At 41.9% G+C, this 21,922-nt stretch overlaps 1 protein-coding gene across 1 annotated transcript in view; it reads right to left on the reverse strand.

The window, feature by feature from the left end:
- Positions 1 to 742: 742 nt before the first annotated feature.
- The window catches only part of LOC123518844, a 200,089-nt gene continuing 178,909 nt past the window's right edge, over positions 743 to 21,922 (reverse strand). The window contains 12 exon segments of the mRNA XM_045279883.1: positions 743 to 1,570; positions 2,977 to 3,134; positions 3,966 to 4,077; positions 5,206 to 5,439; positions 10,072 to 10,350; positions 12,751 to 12,940; positions 13,309 to 13,611; positions 17,051 to 17,170; positions 17,441 to 18,014; positions 19,652 to 19,781; positions 21,630 to 21,692; positions 21,695 to 21,757. Coding sequence (XP_045135818.1) covers positions 1,458 to 1,570; positions 2,977 to 3,134; positions 3,966 to 4,077; positions 5,206 to 5,439; positions 10,072 to 10,350; positions 12,751 to 12,940; positions 13,309 to 13,611; positions 17,051 to 17,170; positions 17,441 to 18,014; positions 19,652 to 19,781; positions 21,630 to 21,692; positions 21,695 to 21,757 — 2,339 coding nt within the window. The 3' untranslated portion in view covers positions 743 to 1,457.

Raw genomic sequence — 21,922 nt, forward strand, 5'->3', positions numbered from 1 at the left:
AAGTAAGATTTTCAACTTACGCCTTTAGACTTGAAAATCATAGAAATTACGTAAGACACGCAAGAAACTTAACCCTTGACAGATACGCTCCCGAAAACTGCCATAACTTTCACTACAGCTTGACAAGTGTATATATAGAGAGAGAGATAGACAGTTGGATTCTCAGTACGAGTGTTATTATCTTTTTCACAGAGATGATGCGGAAACCTTACCAAATTAGCGCCAGTCATGAAAACTCTCTCGAAAACTGCCATGACTTCCACAAAAATCTGTCAGAAGTAGATATGATCAGCTGGGTTCTAGTGGATTAATGATGCAAAACATTTATATCAAAACGATCACCAGAATTATCAAAACACTCGAGATAAAAAACAGTTTATAATTCTCACACAAACTTGTTAACTCCTTCAGTACTGGGATACATTTTTCCCTTGAAATATGTGTACGATTAGACCATTTTATTGACACTAGGAAGGGTCTATAGAGATCAGAAGATTAGTGGCCACAGTCTTCGCTATTTTAATCCCCCACATAAGTTTCTGAAGCTGTATAAAATCACCAAATAGTAAGCAGAATGAATATGAAAACGCGTCATGGTACTGAAGGGGTTAAGAACAAGGCAAGATAAGGATAAGACGATGAAAAGAGACGCTTGGAGAAGACTTATTACTAATGTTAGACTCAAAACTAAAAAGCTGGAAAACACAAAGAACAGTGCAATGTGGAAAATGAAACTACAGTGCATATGGAAAATAGCGATTGTTATTATTATTTATTGTTATTATCATTATTATTATCATAAATCTTTTACCAGGAAACCTACACTAGTATTTACAAGCGAGAGTGAAAAGAAGAGGTTATCATTAATAGTATTACAAGCTGTCAGACTTTCCTTAATGGATAGACAGTTATAAGAAAGCCTCTCTAATCGTACACTGGTGAATATAAGAACGCAAGGAAGAAATGACAATTTATTCAACTATATCCCCACCGAAGCTACAGTCACTGGCATTATACAGTCACGTGCAGTCTATATCTACATGGAAACTAAAATATCGTACTAGCTACAGTTACTTACAGTCTACAGTTCGTCCTTCGCTAGTTATAGTTCTGTGCAACATGCAGTTACTTGCTAGCTACAGTCCAGTAAGGCTATGCAATATTCCATGCATATTGTAACTCCATTGAGGTGACAGATGTACTCTTGGCGGTAACAGTATCTTAGTTTGTGAGGAAGAGCCACAGCAAACTACATGCAAGGCTTAATAATGTAATTAAAGTCTCTCTCTCTCTCTCTCTCTCTCTCTCTCTCTCTCTCTCTCTCTCTCTCTCTCTCTCTCTCTCTCTCTCTCTCTCTCTCTCATCTTCGTATAGCCAGTTCAGCCTAAATGGGTTTTTCCTTCCTTATCTGCTCCTTCACGCTCTTCTCCGAACCGCGTTCGTCTTCACCGTCACTGTTACTGGTCCGCGGAGAGCTGCGTCATGAGCTGCTCGAAGACGTTCCTGCTGGTGGTGATGAGCGAGGTGACGGGCGGGTTGTCCACCTTCTCGTACAGATCCACGTAGTAACCTGAAACATGGGAGTAAGTCTTCTGTATTGTCGTGGCTATGTGCTATGAATTCGAACACTCTCTGCTCTCTCACCAAGACTATTCAAAATGCCATAAAAATAATCAGTCGGGGTCTCACGATTGTTTATCCTTTTATTAACTTCTTGAGTATCATGACGTGTTTCCATATTCATTCTGCTTACTATTTGATGACTTTGTACAGCTTCAGAAACTCTTGTGGGGGATTAAATTAATGGAGACTGTGGGCCATTAATCTTCTGCCCTTCATAAACCCTTCCTTATGTCAATACAATGGTCTAATCGTACACAAATCTCAAGGGAAAAATGTGTCCCTGTATCGAAGGGGGTTAATGTATATAGATCTTGTTAATCTGCCCCTAAAACAAAAAGCAGCCTTAAAGAACCCAAGCAATTTTATATAGAGCCTTTTGAACATTTATTGACAGTGCGGCACCGGTGTTTCAGAATGTGAGCTTGTTATGGCGTACTTTGTGATGGTTTGCTTGAGGTGAGTGACTAGACACACACGAGCGAACTTCTGCCTCCTTACTTGCGTTGTGATATTCTTAGCACGTATATTTGGTTCAGTTTTCCTATTAGTGATTTGTTTAAGAGTCCCTTGGCGAAAGCAGCGAAGCATTTAATGATGGGTTTTAATTACATTGATGTATCTACTAGTTTTGCTCGTGTGTGTGTGTGTGTGTGTGTGCGTGTGTGTGTGTGTGTGTGTGTGTGTGTGTGTGTGTGTGTGTGTGTGTGTGTGTGTGTGTGTGTGTGTATGTGTGTGTGTTTGTGTGTTTCATCTGTTTGTTTAATTATGATTTATCTTCTGTGTTTGTCTGTATCTATTAACGCATGTGTTTGCTTGCGTATGCGTGTGTATCTCTCATATGTTTTTAAGTCTTATATTCTCATCTTTCTTCTTCTTCTTCTTCGTCTTCCTCTTCTTCTTCTTTCTCCTCCTCCTCCTCCTCTTCTCTTATTCTCCGTTCTTGTCCTCGTTCTTCACATCCAACATGAGTTGGTTCATTGTTCCTCTAGTGTATTTAAATGTCTGCCACCATGGCGGTCCACACAGACCTCTATAGTCCACCAGCGCGGAGGCCTTGAGTCAATAGCTCGTTTCTTCGCTCAGGCTCAGTGATAATCTCCTTAGATACTAAATTAAATGTCATAAGTTCGTGTTCTCCCTAACTCTTCATGTTTGTAAGATGCATAAAAAGTGGTGAAGACTCTCTCTCTCTCTCTCTCTCTCTCTCTCTCTCTCTCTCTCTCTCTCTCTCTCTCTCTCTCTGTCTGTCTGTCTGTCTGTCTGTCTGTCTGTCTGTCTGTCTGTCTCTCTCTCTCTCTCTCTCTCTCTCTCTCTCTCTCTCTCTCTCTCTCTCACACACACACACACACACACCTGCAGCTTTCTTCCAAGCGCCGTTGATGAGCACGGTTCTGGTCTTCTCCTGTGCCAGGCTGCCGAAGGTCACCTGCCTCACGAAGCCCAGGTTGATGAGGGTCTTCTTGCTCACCGGGATGTAGTACTGCCGCCCCGTGTGAAGGCGCCACGTGTTCCTGTAGCGGGGGAAGAGTATGGGAAAGGACTGTAAAAGGTGTCATATGAGGTCACTTAGTTTATTCTATGTTGTCTGTCTTGGTGTGTCTTTGGAATTATAATGAGGTAATATATTCATTGTTTCTTTTTTATGGTATTTTTTTTTTTTTCAAGGTTTTTCTTTCTCTTTTTCTCTCTTTTATCCGTGGTTCTTTCGTCCGTTTTATTCAGCTGTCCTTATATTATCTACATCCTTCCTTCACTACCTACATATCTACTGTTGTGTCATGTTTTTAGTCTCTTTTAAATTTTCTTTATTCTTTTAGGTGTTCATCTTTCCTTTTCAATGTATTTTTAGTTTTCTTCAGCTCTCCTTCCATTTATCAGCTCTCCCACCCTTCATATTTGCCTGCCACCACTGTTCCTTCATGCACACCTGCCTCTCTGGCTTGAAATAAATAAGCAAGAGTGAATGAAGGGACGGAGTGTGTAGGGAAGGGAAAGACAATGTTTCTGAAGGAGAGGAATGAACGGCACAAGTGTGGCAGTGAGGTAATAATGGCCAATATTCTTAAACGCTTAGCTGTCTCACCATTACTACTTTCCAAAGGCTTTAATTGAAGATATTGATGTTTTAAGGCTATTTTTATGGTTCTGGTGATGGATTGGCAAGATTTCTGGATTAGTAAAAGTAGAAACTGTCTTGACAACCCTGCTAGTCGTCTCCGTGGCCTTGGAAATCTGTCGTGGTCAGAGAGCAAGGAGTTTCTCAATGCGGGCGATGTACTACACTGAAACTACTGTGCAGGTATCAGCAACATGTGACCGTGAGTGTGTTCCACATGCATTACCTGGCCACATAGAGTCCTGGGTGCTGGGGAAGACGAAGGAAGGATCGGCCTTTTCCTGTGACCTTCAGCTTGCCTTTCAGCGCCTTGCGACCTGATCTCTTCCTTCCTCGACCTTTGGATTAAGAGAAGGTGGTTTTGGTAAAGGAATCACTAAAAAAAGATAATAGTAGTAAAATGAACATTAACCTCGTGAGCAACATGACCCGTTTCCATATTCATTCTGCTTATTATTTAGTGATTTTGTACAGCTTCAGATACTTATGTGGGGATTAGAATAGTGAAGACTGAGGCCATTAATCTTCTGACCTCCATAAACCTTCCTGATGTCAATAAAGTAGTCTAATCGTACACAAATCTCAAGGTAAAAATGTGTCCCAGTATGGAAGGGGTTAATACAATCAGACCGACTCGTGGCGGTTCCTGTATAGACATAACTATATATTTTCATTTAGGATCTTTATACAGAATTTTGTATAATCTTACAAAGCTACTTAACACCTTTAGTACTAAGACACATTTTTACCTTGAGATTTGTGTACGATTAGACCACTTTATTGACAGTAGGATGGGTCTATGGAGGTCAGAAGATTAATGGCCACAGTCTTTACTATTTCAATTCCCCCCTACATAATTTTCTGAAGCTGTATAAGAACGTCAAACAGTAAGCAGAATGAATATAGAAACACGTCCTGGTACTGAAGGGGTTAATGATTACTTACTTAGTCTGTTACATTCGTTCCTCACTCTATTTGAAAGTCAACTTCTTTTTATCCCTTTTCCTAAATTAACCTAAAGTTGAATGTGTTATTTCTCGCCGTATTCTGATTTTGCTGAGGAGTTACAAGCTTTACTTTCACATTATGACGCTCATTACGCATACTTCAGAAATTCACGAAAAAAAAAACTAGAGTCTTATTGGATAGAAATTTAAATAACCAGGATAAAAAATAAAACCACAAAAGCAAAAATTGAAAATACAAGGGGAAAAATATGATAAAATAAAAGCCAAAACTATATAAAAATGAGTAAAATCAATGTATTGTTCAATTTCTTTCCTCAACGTGTCTAATTTCCAATAAGTGTGACCCAGTGATTCTTGCCCCCAATCCTCTTCATCACAGACTAGGCAGGACATTGAAAGAATATTAAGACGCCTGGGTAGAGATAGTGCTAATTTTTCTGGGTATAAATACACCCTTCCCCACTCTCTCTCTCTCTCTCTCTCTCTCTCTCTACTTGCCTCCTCTCCTCGATCCATCAGCTCTAGTTTCTTCGTCACCACCACCGCTTTCCTCCTCGTCTCCCTCCTCCTCCTCCTCCTCCTCCTCCCTGACGTTGCCGTTGTTATTTTTCTGTGCCTTCTTCCTCTTGCCAAGTCTCCTCTCGGCTGGCCTCGTCTCTTCGTCCTCGTCCTCGTCAGTACCCAGGACGGGCTGGTCGGCGCCTCCCAGAAGACCACTCGCTAAGTTCAGGTCTGAGATAGATAGATAGATAGATAGATAGATAGATAGAGAGAGAGAGAGAGAGAGAGAGAGAGAGAGAGAGAGAGAGAGAGAGAGAGAGAGAGAGAGAGAGAGAGAGAGAGAGAGAGAGAGAGAGAGAGGTTGTAAAATATAGCATAGATAAAAACTCACCCATCTGAATGTAGAGAAAGGAACATAAAAAGAAAATGGAAGAATAATTCGAACCATATACGAGACACCAGCTCATGCAGGGAAAGTAGTGACACACAACAATGAAGAACGCCTCTCTACCGTACAAAGAGAAACAAGAAGCATCACTTAAAGAAAATTTTGAAGCATAACATTAGTAATTAGTCGACTATTCATTCGTATTTGTCCAAGTGATAAACAATGTACAACTACCACTAGAATTATGAGGAAAATAAACACACTTGGAATCCCTAACAACTTACACCGAACCCTGTCTGGTACAACGAGATAACAAACACAAACATATTAGCAGAGGGAGAGGGAGAGGGAGGAGACAGAAGCAAAGCACACTTAAAACACAAGATAACACTCACTGGGGGCAAAACCCATAATCGCTTCAGTACCAGGACGCGTTCCCATATTCATTCTGGTTACTATTTGGTGATTTTGTACAGCTTCATAAACTCTTGTGGGGACTGCAAATAGTGGCAACTTTGGCCATTAATCTTCTGACCTCCATAGACACTTCTCAATATCAATAAAATGGCCTAATCGTACACAAGTTCCAAGGTAAAAATGTGTCCCAGTATTGAAGGATTTAAAACGCAAAAAAACAAACAAACTTAAAATACAAGATAACACGCCAAGAGGCAAAATACACTTAGAATACAAAATAACATACTTAAAACACTCTTAAAACACAAGATAACACGACCGGACTTATGAAGAGAGAGAAGGAAAGGGGAAGAGACAGGCAAAACACACGTTAATTGTTACATTACTTTACATACAGGGAATCCCCAGAGGTTACATAAATCAAATTTTTCTTAGTCCAAACAACCGAAAATCAACCAAGACACACAATGAAAACATTTAAAGGGATCAGCGCGCCACTATTAAATCCCCGAGCCAGGCTGCCAGACTAGACATTCTCCACCTCCGCGTTCCCACATCTGCTCTCTTCGCTTCTCATGTGCTTCATGCGCTGTCTTCCACCACATCTTACATGCAACCATTAGTTCATTCCTTAAAACTGTATGCAGAAACTAAATAAACTTATTTTCAAGATAAAATCGATGCTACTTTGTTATGTGGTCTGTGTCATACAGCTCCTTTGGTATGCGGTCTGCGCTTCATCTTGTGATCTACAAGAAAATATACTTTTTTATACTCTCAAGAGATAGGGAAAACAATTGTCTTGGTTTCGAGAGACTGTCTCGTTAGAGAATCTGAAACATGAATGGGATGTCTGTTGGAGTGTCAAAGCTCCTGCCCCGACTCAACAAGGCGCTGTACGTACTGTACACTTGGTACACCACACTACACTCCGGCATAGACAATGTCTCGATATGTGACCTGTGCTCCCTTCCGTGATGTTATTTACTATTTATTGGCATCTGAGTATCCAAAAAACCCTTCAGATGTTATCTCAAGGGTTTTACAACGAGGTCACAGTAGTTTGCAAGCTTTCTCTATGGCAAATTTTATAATGTTTTTAAAACATTTATTTCATTCAGAATATCTCATACTATTCGGTGCATGAATTGACAAGCAGAGGTAACCAAGCAATATGTGATTGGATTATTGCTTCTATCTAGTCACTATGAACATGCGCACATTCACGGCAGGAAACATGCGAGGTACTCTCTAATACTCCGGAGCAAATCTGACACCTTGTTTCATTGTCAGTCGACTCTTGCACACATTGAAACTAAAGCCATTTTTCACTTGCAATCGATGATTTTATATTCGGATCAAAATTTAAAAGAAGTTTGATTAGTTTCGGCCAAAATTGGTTGAGGGCCGTGACGGCCTTGGGCACCGCAGGAGGGGAGAAGGTGGCTGTCGGGTCCGGCCTGGGGCCCAAGGCAGGGAACTGGCAGCAGGTCCTTCTTTTCCTTGGCGGCCTCAAGCTTCACTATAGTCATCCACTTGCAGCGCCTCACACTAGGTAAGGGGTCGCCATGAGCAGGGGATCAATGTCTGCCCTTCACCAGATAGGGGGAGTCCTAAAGGGGTGATAAGGACTCCTTCCAGTCTGGTGGAGGGTGTGTACGGGTCCCTGGCTTGTGATGGCACCGGGCTGAACAACTCGCCATGAACGAGGGCACGCTGTGCGCCATGCACCAGACACTGGCAGGATGAGGGGGTCCTTTAGGGGTGAGAGGACTCCCTTAATGACAGTGGCTGGGGCGTGGTGTGTGGCACGCTGTGAGCCATGCACCGGACACTGGCAGGACGAGGGGGGTCCTTTAGGGGTGAGAGGACTCCCTTCATGACAGTGGCTGGGTCGTGGTGTTTGGCGGGTCATTGCTCATGATGAGCCGTGTGAGGCGTGGCAAGGTTGCCTCTTCACTGCCCTCACACCCACGGGACTGCTGGGGCGGACCCTTGGGGAGGAAGGCTTCGTCCTGGTGCCTGTGCAGATAGCTACACCAAAATGGCGTATAGGTATCACTACGCCCGCCACTTATTGAGGAAACTCGCATTGTAATCGTGGAAACTCGCTTCGTAATTGTGGAAACTCGCATCATAATCGTGGAAACTCGCATCATAATCGTGGAAACTCGCATCATAATCGTGGAAACTCGCATCATAATCGTGGAAACTCGCTTCGCAATCGTGGAAACTCGCATCAAAATCGTGGAACTCGCATCATAATCATGGAAACTCGCATCGTAATCGTGGAAACTCGCATCATAATCGTGGAAACTCGCATCGTAATCGTGGAAACTCGCATCGTTATCTCCGTCACGCGCATCGTAATCACCGTTGTTTATTTTCTTATTTATTTAGATTTGTTTCATGATTTGGGTTTATTTAGTACATGACTCATATGATAATATATCCAGCAGTACAAGTCCTCTGTGATAAAAAGTCCAGCAAAGCTCGATACTTTTCTAATACATATTGTGTCATTTCGGGAGATGAAGTAGCTACATACTTTCCACATCAATGTGAAACAGTGTTACACTTTCTTAAATTTCCACATTTCATTTGAAAGACACGCTGAGAACCTTTTCATTGGCGCTGTAATGTAGTTGTAATAGTATTCGCAATTCAAGTATTGTTTCTGCCTCTAAGTACGCTTCACTGCCTCTTTGTTTCATAACTATTGATGTGTTTAATATCATTGTTATTACTATCAACTTTATTAACCCAATTTTTGAGAAATGTATGTACAGTGTATATATAGATTATTCTATCTAGGCTATAATGAATCAATGAAAACGTAGATCGAATATCAAAGTAGAATTTGACCCTGGTAGATTACGTTGGCTGTGTAGATCACACACCAAAGTAGTGCCATAAAGCCACACAACATAAATTCACTTTCTGACAATCTCAAGAGCCACACACTTAACATGCATGCACTTGCTTACATTATTTCTACACTATTTTTTTTCCTTACACATTTCTATTTACATATTTCAAGTCGCGTAGTGTTTTTTTTTTTTTTTAGAATCGTATCAGCGGTACTCTTCCAAACAGGGTTCCACGCAGAGAAAGCCTTCTCGGCATGATTATAAGACAGCTCTGGCAGCAGGATAGTACCCAGAATTCCTGCAGCTTCTAGGGAATCATTCTAGACACTCCCAAAGAAACTGTCTAATGCCCATGCAAGGCAAATGATTAGCGCATAAACCTTATATTTGTAAAAAGTCATGTGGCGTGGGAAACCTCTGGCAGTATCCAAAGCAAACACTTCATGTGACCTGCAAAATAATTAGTGAGTTAAAACACAAGAACGCTACATAAAAGAACATGGGAAGCTACAAGAAACCATCAAACCAATACACGTTGCAGTGCCTGAGAAGATGCTCACCTACGATACCTATTCATAAATTTGTCTTACTTAAAGCTCCTTGAGGCCTTTGCACCAACAACCTGATTACTGAATCCACTCCATCCATCAGAGAACCAGTTTCTTTCCAATTTTCTTTTTCAAACTCTGATTCTATGGAGGTTGAAGTCTTTATTTCTTGTCCTATCTTGATTAATAACACTGAAGATTTTACATGCTACTTTTATATTGTCTAATGCCACTAAAAACCATCAAACTTACTTTTCTATAGTGTAAGGAACGCAGATTCAGAATTTTCAATAGTGCATAATGGGACGGACCATTTTGTTAAAACGTTAATGCTACTGAAAGACATTTATCAGGTTTCCTCTTAACTCCTTCAGTACCATGACATGTTTCCATATTCATTCTGGTTACTACTTCGTGATTTTATACAGCTTCAGAAACTTATGTGGGGATTGAAATAAGGAAGACTGTAGCCATTAATCTTCTGACCTGCATAGACCCTTCCTAGTGTCAATAAAATGGTCTAATCGTGCACAAATCTCAATGAAAAAAATGTGTCCCAGTTTTGAAAGGGCTAAACTACGTCACTCTAAAAAAAAGTGAATAATAAGATCAATAATGCATTTATGTAAGAGTACCATACCTAAGTCACTCTTGGCCTCCTCTCCCAGATGATGCAGAGGCTCGCCAAGGCCAAGCAAACCCTCATCAGATAATTCTGGCTCCCCAACACTCTCATCCTCGATCTTCTGCTGCTCCTCCGCGTCACAGGAGCTGCCCGGCCCGACCCACGAGGCACCGGGGCAGTGTGCATATGTGGTGCAGGCCTGAGCGACCGCACACCACCCGCAGGAGTATGTAGCGTTGACGGAGGCGCAGGCGGTGCAGGAGGAGGCCATCTGTCCGCACGAGTACACATCAACTGAAAGGAAGAGAGAAAGATAGAGAGAACAAGGAAATTATTATGTAACTAAAAGGAAGAAAAAGGAGGAGAAAAAGTCTTGTAAGTGTGCAAATATTTACGCTTGGTGAGTGGAGATGTAGATAGATAGATAGATAGATTGACACACAAACAGACAGACGTATTGATAGGTAGATAGATATATAGATGTATAAATAGAGATAGATAAACAGATGGATAGATAGATAGATAAACAGAGAGATAAGTCGAAAAAGAAAGAAAGAAAGAAAGATAGATAGATAGATAGATAGATAGATAGATAGATAGATAGAGAGAGAGAGAGAGAAAAAAGCAGAAAAGTGTTGCGGGTGGGGGGTCTCAAGTGAACTCCCCAGAAAGAAAGCACTACAGAAAACGGATATTTTAAGGGACAGCCAACTATTTAGAGAGTACTGGCAGTAGACGCGTTACAAAGGACACAACACCAGGCAAACCAGCTCTGCACTCCTAAACATTTCATCATCTCACCTCAACACACACTTCCACAGTCTTTAGCGAGAGATGGTGGGGTTTTCAAGAGAGCTATCGTGATTTTACTGACAGTATAGGAAGAAACAACCACCACCAATAAGGAAAACGAAAAAAAAGAACACCATTGAGAGCCAGACTGATCATCTCTGGGGTGGCCATTGAAAGTACATAGTTCTAGTCAATGTGTCTGAGATGATCGAGAATGCGAGATTGATTCCCTGACTTAAGAAATAACATGATTAGAGAAACATCTGCAAGAAATTGATATACAAATAGACAAGTAAGTAAATAGAGATAAAAAAAAGAAGAAATGGATAAAGTGGATAGGAAGTGCGAGAGGAGGAGAGAGAGAGAGAGAGAGAGAGAGAGAGAGAGAGAGAGAGAGAGAGAGAGAGAGAGAGAGAGAGAGAGAGAGAGAGAGAGAGAATTTTGACAGTAAACATAGCGTAAGAATATTCGTTGCTGATGATGATGATGGTGATGGTGATGGTGGTGGTGATGGTGATGATGATGATGATGATGATGATGATGATGATGATGATGATGAAATGAAGCGAAAATAAAATATAAATAAAACTGTGACCAAAACTAAATATAGGTCATTCTCTCTCTCTCTCTCTCTCTCTCTCTCTCTCTCTCTCTCTCTCTCTCAGCTGGGGTGAACAATGATCCAGTGAAGTTAGATAATTTGTTTTGTCTAGATAATGTGTATCAGCGAGTGAATCTAAACTCTCTCTCTCTCTCTCTCTCTCTCTCTCTCTCTCTCTCTCTCCACAAACAAAAACAAATCAAGGAAGCAGGAAAAACAAAGGCGTGGATGAAGCAGGAAACACAAGAAGGAGCGAAGGAACAAATCAACAAATCAACACAGCAGAACAAACAATCAGAGAGGAAATGTAAGGGAAGACATTTGTGCCAGTGACCAGTAACCTGCAAGCTGCCTTTCTGGGTCACCTGCCCTTGTCCTGCTTCCTTACGTTCCTGTGTTCTTAACCTTTGAGTGATACGTCTTTGAGTGATACGCTTTTGAGTATATGCTTGAATGAAAATGGTATAGCTAGTTTAGAATATCGTATAGACGTAATTGGCAGTTATGGGAGTGTGTAGTGGAGGAGTTATGATTTTGCTGTGTGTTCTATTTTAGGGTAGCCGTGAACATTGCTTTAAGTTTCGCGGAATGTAGTGAATTGTGTAACGTTAGTATTTTGTCTTATCATCTCTTCTCTCCTTTTCAGTCTCCTTCACTTCTCTGCAAGGTCGTTTTCTCTTGCTTTCTTTCATTGTTTCCTTCATGCTAACAGCCGCTATGATCTTGCCAACTGCATGTCTCCTCTCCTTCCGCACCGTCCTCTTTCCACAATGCTTTCAGCTTTTCTCATCTTTGTTTTGTCTACCTCTCTAAGTAAGCATTTTAATTTTCCATCCCTTTTGCTGGTAAACCCAAGAACTTCCTACCAGCTTCCCTTGTCCTTATGATCTTGCTAACTGCATGTCTCGTCCCCTCCCGCACCGTCTTTGTACATTGCTTTCAACTTTTCTCATCTCTACTTTGTCTACCTCTGTAAACAAGCATTTTCAAATTTCCATCCAAGAACTTTCTACCAGCTTCCCTTGCCCCTATGATCTTGCTAACTGCATGTCTCCCCTCCTTCCACACCCTCGTTGTACAATGCTTTCAACTTTTCTCATCTCTATTTTGTCTACCTCCCTAAGTAAGCATTTTCAATTTTCCATCCCTTTTGTTGGTAAACCCAAGAACTTCCTACCAGCTTCCTTATATTTTCGTCTTCCTATGACCTGAATGACATCTTCAGTGGGTCTTCTATTCTTCAACCTTTCCCTTGACCAGAGTCCTTCTTACATGTTAAAAAGAGTCAAATGGTAACTCACGTCTGATACGCGAAGGGTTGTCTATGGTTGCCCCGGCGGGAGAGACAAGCTTGACGGTGTAGTGGCTATGTTGGCGGGGCTGGGCGGGCTGCAGCTCACTCACGCCATCGCCGCAGTGAATCACGCCCACACCCACGCCTTCAGTCAAGCCCGAGCCAGAGGAAGAGTTACCCACGGTGAGCACGCGTCCCTGCCGTAAGAGAGAGAGAGAGAGAGAGAGAGAGAGAATAGTATAGTTACATAAAGTTTCCATTTTCTGTACAGTTGTATATAGTTAACCCGTTCAGTACCATGACACGTCTTCATATTTGTTCTGGTTACTATTTGGCAATTTTAAACAACTTCAAAACTCATGTTGGGATAAAAAGTAGTGAAGACTCAGGACCATTAATCCTGACCTCCATGGATCCGCTATAATATAAATAAGATCGTTTAATCACACACACACACACACACACACACAAAAAAAGAAATTCATGGTAAAAATGCGTCTCAGTACTGAAGGGTTAAGCATTCAATACTCCAAGAAACTAGACAGAAACAGCAAGCCCAACTCACCAAGAAGCGGCCATGTAGCCTTAGTATTTCCCTCTTCACCTTCACTTCCTTCGCTTCCTCCTCCGTACTCTTCTCCTCTTTTCTCTCCCTCTTCCTCTTCTTAAAGTCGAAATCACTCTCTCCGTCATTCTTCTCCTCTCCCTCTTCCGCTGCCTCATCTTCTTCTCTTCCTCTTGCTTTTGAATCCCTTTCAATGTGTGTCTTATTGTCTTCCTCGTCTCCTCTTCCCTCTTCCTCTTCGTCCTCTTCATTCTCTGTTACAGACTCGAACACACAACTCCAGTCCCTGACCGTATGCATGGCCTGTGAAGGAGGAAAAGGGCAAGTAGAAGTAGTAGTAGTAGTAGTAGTAGTAGTAGTAGTAGTAGTAGTAGTAGTAGTAGTAGTAGTAGTAGTAGTAGTAGTAGTGGTCTAGTAGTAGAAGTAGTAGTAATAGTAGTAGTAGTAGTAGTAGTAGTAGTAGTAGTAGTAGTAGTAGTAGTAGTAGTAGTAAAAAGAAAAAGAAAGAGACAAAAAAGGAAAAGAAAAGAAAAGAAAAGAAAGAAGAAGAAGAAGAAGAAGAAGAAGAAGAAGAAGAAGAAGGAAAAGAAGAAGAAGAAGAAGAAGAAGAAGAAGAAGAAGAAGAAGAAGAAGAAGAAGAAGAAGAAGAAGAAGAAAAAAAAGAAAATAATAATAATAATAATAATAATAATAATAATAATAAGAAGAAGAAGAAAAGAAAAGAAGAAGAAGAAGAAGAAGAAGAAGAAGAAGAAGAAGAAGAAGAAGAAGAAGAAGAAGAAGAAGAAGAAGAAGAAGAAGAAGAAGAAGAAGAAGAAGAAGAAGAAGAAGAAGAAGAAGAAGAAGAAGAAGAAGAAGAAGAAGAAGAAGAAGAAGAAGAAGAAGAACCCATATCAAACAAAGCACCCTTGGCTGGCTTCTACCTGCTTTGGTATGAGGGACAAAGAACACACTATTCTTAGAGAGACGGAGTACAAAAGCTTCTTGTAATCTGATTGAACATCACCATAATACTCCTGGAAAAAAAAATAATATAGAACTTTGACATTGAATCTACCTGTACATATTCCATTAATTTATTTTTTCAGGCACTATTAATATTCTCCACTCACTAAGTTGTCCTTTTCAAAAATATTCCGTTTACCTGAATAGTATAAGCGAATGTGGGAGTCGTTCTAAATATAATATACGTAGCGAGGGTGAAATATTGCAGGGGAGTAGCGGCGAGACGAGATGCAACAGAAGCAGTATATAATTAATAGAGCTCCAGTGTCTAATTTGGCGCTGGGAGGGACTGAGGGAGCGTTGTATAGTAAGTTATTAGTGTTTTCAGGAACTGGCTTATGTACGTGAACTAGTCTTTTGTGGTCTACTTATTCTAAAATGTTCCTTTAGGTAAATGATATCAGTTGATAAATAAAGTCGATAAATTTGATATATATGCCTTAATATGTCGTGCATGTTAGCATTATTGTTGACATTCATATAGGTAAAGATAAAAAAAGAAAAGGCTTAATGTCTTCAATACCAGGACACATTTTTACCGCATTTTAGACCATTTTATTGACATTAAGAAGGGTCTACGGAGGTCAGAAGATTAATGGCCACAGTCTTCACTATTTTAATTTCTGAAGGGTAAAACCACCGAATAGTAACCAGAATGAATATGGAAATGCGTCATGGTACTGAAGGGGTTAACAGAACGACACACGAATCAAAATAAAGTTAATAACAATGATACCGTTTTGACATTATAGCTTCAGTAAAATTTGCATATAACGCCAGTATTCAGAAACGCCTTCCCTTCCCATTACGACGATTTCTAAGGCCACAGAGACAACTAGCCGGGTGTTCAGACAGTTTCTCGTTTTAGTAAATTAGAAATCTTACCAATCTATCACCAGAACATAAAATACTCTTAAAAACACGAGTATCTTCAACTGGACCTAGTTTCTCCTTTTAACAAACTAGAAATCTTGCCAATCTATCACCAGAACCATAAAAATACTCTTCAAAACCCGAGTATTTTCAACTGGAGCCTTTGGACACCAGTGAAGGTAAGAGTGCACAGCGTTTCAAGATACGGACTTAATCATCACCACTGCTTCTATTCCTGGCAGTGTGAGGCGGAGATAAATGCTTAACCCCTCCAATACTGAGACGCATTTTTACCATGACTTTTGGGTATGATTAGACGATTTGATTTGCTTTAGAAAGGGTCTATAGAGGTCAGAAGATTAATGACCAGTCTTTACTATTCTATTCTCAACGTATGTTTCTGATTACAACACAAGGCATTTTCAAACAATACAAAGCAGAAAAAGGAAATCGTCACTGAACATGTAAAATTTTGTTCATGAATACCGTGTGCTTTCACTTCTCAGGAATTCGGCTTGTCATGACGACGTGCTCACGACCACTTTTAAAAAACAACTACGAAATTAAACTAAAAATGTCAAAAAAGCATCCAAACATTTCAAATTGTAAAATAAAATAAAATAAGGAGCAAACTGCAGTTGTAAAGAAATGTGCATAAGTATTGAAGATCACATCCTCAAAATATGAGTACCACTATAAATAAGATTGCCTGCGTCACTAATGGGCGGAAGCTTAACAGTGCTTCCACATATCCTCTCCAAGTATGGCTACAGGCGCTATAGACCATAACGTAAAAAAAAAAAAAATAAATAAATAAATAGAAAAAAATAAATATGAAAACGCAGCATGGGACTAAGAGTTGAATACAATTGCATGTGACTTTTATGATGATGACAATTATAGTGATGGCAATAGTGATGATGGTGATGATGCCAATAGTGATGATGGTGATGATAGTCTTGGTTATCTTTACTTCCCCTCTCCTTTCCAACTTTTTTCCCTCCTGGTGTAAAAATGAGTAAAATGATGATGACAATAATTGAAATGTTTTTAATGTTAGTCCATATTTGTTTTAATCTCTCTCTCTCTCTCTCTCTCTCTCTCTCTCTCTCTCTCTCTCTCTCTCTCTCTCTCTCTCTCTCTCTCTCTCTCAAGTTAGCTGCGTGGTTCGTCTCACTTCACCTGTTCATGAGTCGCCTCGCTTCCAGGGCAGACAGGTAGGCTAATTAGAGCTTACCTGTGCAAAATACAACAACTTCTCTCTATTACCCGCTGCTTTGAGTCACATCCCTGTAATTAGATCTCGGCCTCCCACCTTAATTAATCTGAATGGAATAAGTTTGTCATGATATTCTCCTCTCTCTTTGTTTTTCTCTTCGTTTTCAAGGTTGGTAATGTTTTTTTTTGTTGTGGTGTGTTTTTAATTCTTGGTTGTTATCTGTCCATTTATTTGTGTGTCTATTGTCTGTTGTATTCATTCTTGCTTTATTGTTTGGGGATATGTAACCTTTTTTTTTTGTCTTCTGTATACATATAAATAGTAAGAGCTTTCTGCATTATTATCATCTTTTTAGTCTCTCTCTCTCTCTCTTTCTCTCTCTCTCTCTCTCTCTCTCTCTCTCTCTCTCTCTCTCTCTCTCTCTCTCTCTCTCTCTCTCTCTCTCTCTCTCTCTCTCATTCTGTTTCTGGTAATGATTTCCCACTAATGCTCCAGAATCCTTGCCAAGCTATCACTAGAGCAACAAAACACCTTAGGAGACTGGAACCTAAGACGTAAGTAAAAGCAATGTGATCTCACTAGTTTGAAGTTTTCTTGTCTGGCCCTCTACACTTTCGGGCTTCTGACACGGCGGATTGTACCTACCTGGATATTGCTGACAGGGAACTTGAGGACCGGGGAGGAGCCAGCAGCCACCAGTACCCGTGCTTCCTGCTTAGGGTCCAGCTGAGGGCACCAGTTTGGCCCGCGTCGCTCCTCGCTCTTCTGCGGGGTACAACTGGAGGTGAGGCTTAGGAGGCGAGGATATTGCCGAGGCTACAGGAATTGTAATGAGGAAGACATCGAGAAGCTTCGAAAAAACGAGGACAAATACAAAGAATGCCAGTATTCATACTGTATAGCGTAAGAAACTAGAGGAAGGAGCGATAAGAGTTGGAGAGGGACGAGTGTAAAGACAAAGGACGCCAGGTGTTCAGGACAACTGTGCAACAAATGCAAACAGACACTGCGCTGCTGGGAGGAGACAGGACTCACCGAGGTGTTGTGGGACACTGTCAAGTGGGATGGGCAGGCGGCGGCGGCAGGAGAGCGACTGCCAACACACCTCTGGGTCATGTCACACCAACTGCACGTATGCACACCCACACGCGGCCCGCCCACACAAGTGGTGCATGTGGTGTGGGAGGTGCAAGTGTCTTCAGAGGGGTGAGGGGAGGCGATATCATCTGGTGGATCGAGAGCTGTCAGGGGCGTGAGGGCTGGCCCGGCGGTAAGGGCAAGAGCGTCAGGCTGGGTGAGGGTGGCGTGCAGGGTTAGGTTGGGCTGCAGAGACGGGTGGAGGTGGCACGGGCCGGCCAGCACACTCAGGTGGTCAAGAGCGATGTCTCCCTCGGGACCCTCTCCGCGCCGCGCCCGCACCGCCAACACGAAAGGCACACCCACATCCACCACATGCTCCGACCGCACGGTGACGCTGCCCGGGACCCAGCTGAGGCCGCGGCCCCCGGCAGCCTTGTACAGCTGTGTGGTGTGGGTGGTGGTCGGCAGATGTTGCAGGGCGAGCACCGACACCTGGGACACCTGCGACCCGTACAGGAACAGCGCGAACCTGCCGAGAACACGGTGGTGTGAGGGGCTTGCTGGGGGAGGCCGCGAGGGACGGGAGGCTAAGGGTACATGTCCAGTGTCGGGAAGAATAGCATAGGTGACATGAATACCTAAGGGGATCTCTAGTAGGAGGTGAGGGAAAGCACATACACAAGCACGCACGCACGCACTCACCCACGAACATACCCACACGCACGCACGTACGCACGCACGTACGCACGCACGCGCGCACACACACACACACACACACACACACACACACACACACACACGCCCGGTAGGTCAGTGGTTAGAGCGATGGCTTCACAAGCCAGAGGATCGGGGTTCGATTCCCCGGCCGGGTGGAGATATTTGGGTGTGTCTCCTTTCACGTGTAGCCCCTGTTCACCTAGCAGTGAGTAGCTACGGCAGTGTTTCCCAATCTTTTCGCAGCGATTACCCAAAAATACAATTTCACAATCATCCATTACCCCAATGAACAAATACTCGTAATATAGGAAAAAAAGTAACTGTATTTCATACTTCAAAAACAGACAAAATAGAAACTATGCAACACAATAATGCAAATCTATAATACGAAAAGAAGTAATTTTAGTTCATACATAGAAAGCAGAAAAAATTAATAGAAATCTTCATTGAAATTATATGAAAATGTAAACTGATTGCCTCATCCCATGCCAAACATCCATTACCCCAAAAATATGGGGTCATTACCCCACTGGGGTAATTTACCCCTAGGTTGGGAACCACTGAGCTACGGGATGTAAATCGAGGAGTTGTGACCTTGTTGTCCCGGTGTGTGGTGTGTGCCTGGTCTCAGGCCTATCCGAAGATCGGAAATAATGAGCTCTGAGCTCGTTCCGTAGGGTAACGTCTGGCTGTCTCGTCAGAGATTGCAGCAGATCAAACAAACAGTGAAACACACACACACACACACACACACACACACACACACACACACACACACACACACACACACACACACACACACACACAAAACGTGACCTCTTATGTCCTACGTCTTGCCATTTCAAGGAGGTTGTCTCCCAGCAACCTAACTAGCACAGCGACCAACGAATAGTCTCACACACCCTCCCACGTCTCAAGAACACTTTATATATATATATATATATATATATATATATATATATATATATATATATATATATATATATATATATATATATATATATATATATATATATATATATATATATATATATATATATATATATATATATATATATATATATATATATATATATATATATATATATATATATATATATATATATATATATATATATATATATATATATATATATATATATATATATATATATATATATATATATATATATATATATATATATATACCTATATATGTACCTATATATACAAACACACGCAGTGGTCTGAGGTGGGTCACTGTTTTGACACAATTCTTGGAAGGCTGACAGGAGTCCATCGGTCAGATTACTGTACTGTAGCAATGCAAGCGAGATAGATCGTTAGATAATGAGAGAGAGAGAGAGAGAGAGAGAGAGAGAGAGAGAGAGAGAGAGAGAGAGAGAGAGAGAGAGAGAGAGAGAGAGAGAGAGAGAGAGAGAGAGAAATTTGACAGGCACTATGCTTTACCTGAAGCACACTGAAGCCTCGGGACCCGGAGGCAGCAGGAGTGGCGGGCTTAGCAGGTCTGCCGTGCTGCCGTCAGTCCCGTGCAGTGAGTCGGCGAAGACAAAGCCGGAGTCGCCGCCGCCAGGATAGCCTGTCAAGCAAACAATGTGTCACCGAGTGATAGACACCTCCCTGTTGATCAATTGGCGGCAGATTTTTACCTGTCTTTTATGTAGGAGAGACGAAAAAGACCCATTCAGTTGTGAGTCCCCAAAGAGAAGGCATTATGGGTAACTGAACGCCCGTGAGTGAGTCAGAAGAGTGACAAAGTGGTGGTGATGTCTGTGAGAGGGCAGAGAGGTCTTGTAGAAAAGCATCAGTCCCCTTTCACCGCTGCCTGTCCCGGAGTGCACGTGGTCATCCATAGAGACCAGCGAGAGTGGGGACAATGAAGCCACTGTGGCAGGAATGACGCGCCTCTTTGCGGTATTCAAGACGCGCCGAGCCACTTGTGCACTGATGGTCCCTTACGCCCCCCAGTGTGTGTGTGTGTGTGTGTGTGTGTGTGTGTGTGTGTGTGTGTGTGTTTGATAACAGCATTGTGCCTGTGTTGCTTATTGGTGATGTTTTATTCGTTACTCTTAAGGATTGCAGAATTTCGTTTAAATAGAGTTTGTATTGATTTGCTTTGTTTTTGATGATTTGAACAGAGTTATGTATAGTGACTACATTGTAAAGCTACGCACCACACATTGCTACTACTTCATATTATTACTACTGCTTTACCACGCCACCAATGAAAGTGGCGTGTATGATAAATAAGCCCTTGTTTCATGGTGCGGGGAGTGTCCAGCTCAGGTGAAATAGAGGCCTCATTATGAATGTATGGCAATGGCCAAGCAGTTTGAACATCTATCAACCGTCACGTGTCACCTTTCACTACTCAGGACAGTTGATCCTTGACACTGTTAAGGAGTAATCATGTTCGCCTTGCTCGCTCGAATGCTGTGCCAAGTTTATTTAATCTAGATATAATGCTTTAGGTGTTTATATCACGTGAGCTTCAAATATCCTGAATCAATACAGACTTTACTGACTCTATCCAGAATGATGTTTGTGGGTTTAAGGTAATCTCTAAGGAGACAGGGAGGACAGCAATAAGGATCTGTGTACTGAGTGTGGCGTTGGTTGAAAAGATACCGTGAAAATAATGACAGTTTCATCACAGTGCAACAAACTGTTGTAGACGTAGATGTGTTGTGTCATAAAGAACTTTTGGTTTTCATTCGCCAGCTGAGTGAGTCATCATTCTTCACGCCACCTTCATTAAGTGTACTGCTACAACACTATTACTATTACTTTTATATCAACAGCAAAAAAGCGACTACTACTATTACTACCACCATCGCCACCACTACCACTACTACTGCCACTTCTGTTCAATACCACGGGGTGACTGCCACCAGCACCTGGCACAGCACCATGAGCCACCACACACCACACACCGGTGGCTCCATAACCTCGTAATGCCACAGAAAATAAAGCAGCAGCACATGGCCCGTATTCTGAAACACTTTGGTTTCCCACCATCACTGCTTCCCAAAGGCTCTAATTCAAGATACTCGTGTCTTTAACTCCTTCAGTACCGTGACGCATTTTCATATTTATTCTTATTACTTGGTGAATTTATACAGCATCAGAATCTTAGGTAGGGGATTAAAATAGTGAAGACTCTGGCCATTAATCTTCTGACCTCCATAGACCTTTCCAGATGTTAGTAAAATCGTTTAATCACGCCCAAAACACAAAGTAAAAATGTGTCCCAGTACTGAAGGGGTTAAGAGTATTTTTATGGTTCTGGTGATAGATTGGCAAGATTTCTAGTTTATTATAAGGAAAAACTGTCTCGAAAACCCCGCTACTTGTCTCTGTGGCTTTGGAAAAATTGCCGTAGTGAGAGAGGAAGGCGTTTACTGTACTGTGTGGGCAGCTGACGTACCAGTGATGGGTCCTGTGCGGCGGGCGTGAGGCGAGGCGCGGGCGTATACCCAAGAGTACCGTGCTGCACCTCAGGCTGCGACCATCCGCACAGGGAGTCCGCAAACTCGCAGCTCAGCATCCCAACGCCTGCAGGAGGGAAGGGAAGGGAAGGTTATGAGATAGATAGATAGATAGATAGATAGATAGAGAGAGAGAGAGAGAGAGAGAGAGAGAGAGAGAGAGAGAGAGAGAGAGAGAGAGAGAGAGAGAGAGAGAGTGAGTGATGACGTAAATCTTGAATGTTCTCGTTTG

This window comes from Portunus trituberculatus, chromosome 44, assembly GCF_017591435.1.
Source record: "Portunus trituberculatus isolate SZX2019 chromosome 44, ASM1759143v1, whole genome shotgun sequence".
NCBI classification, from domain to species: domain Eukaryota; kingdom Metazoa; phylum Arthropoda; class Malacostraca; order Decapoda; family Portunidae; genus Portunus; species Portunus trituberculatus.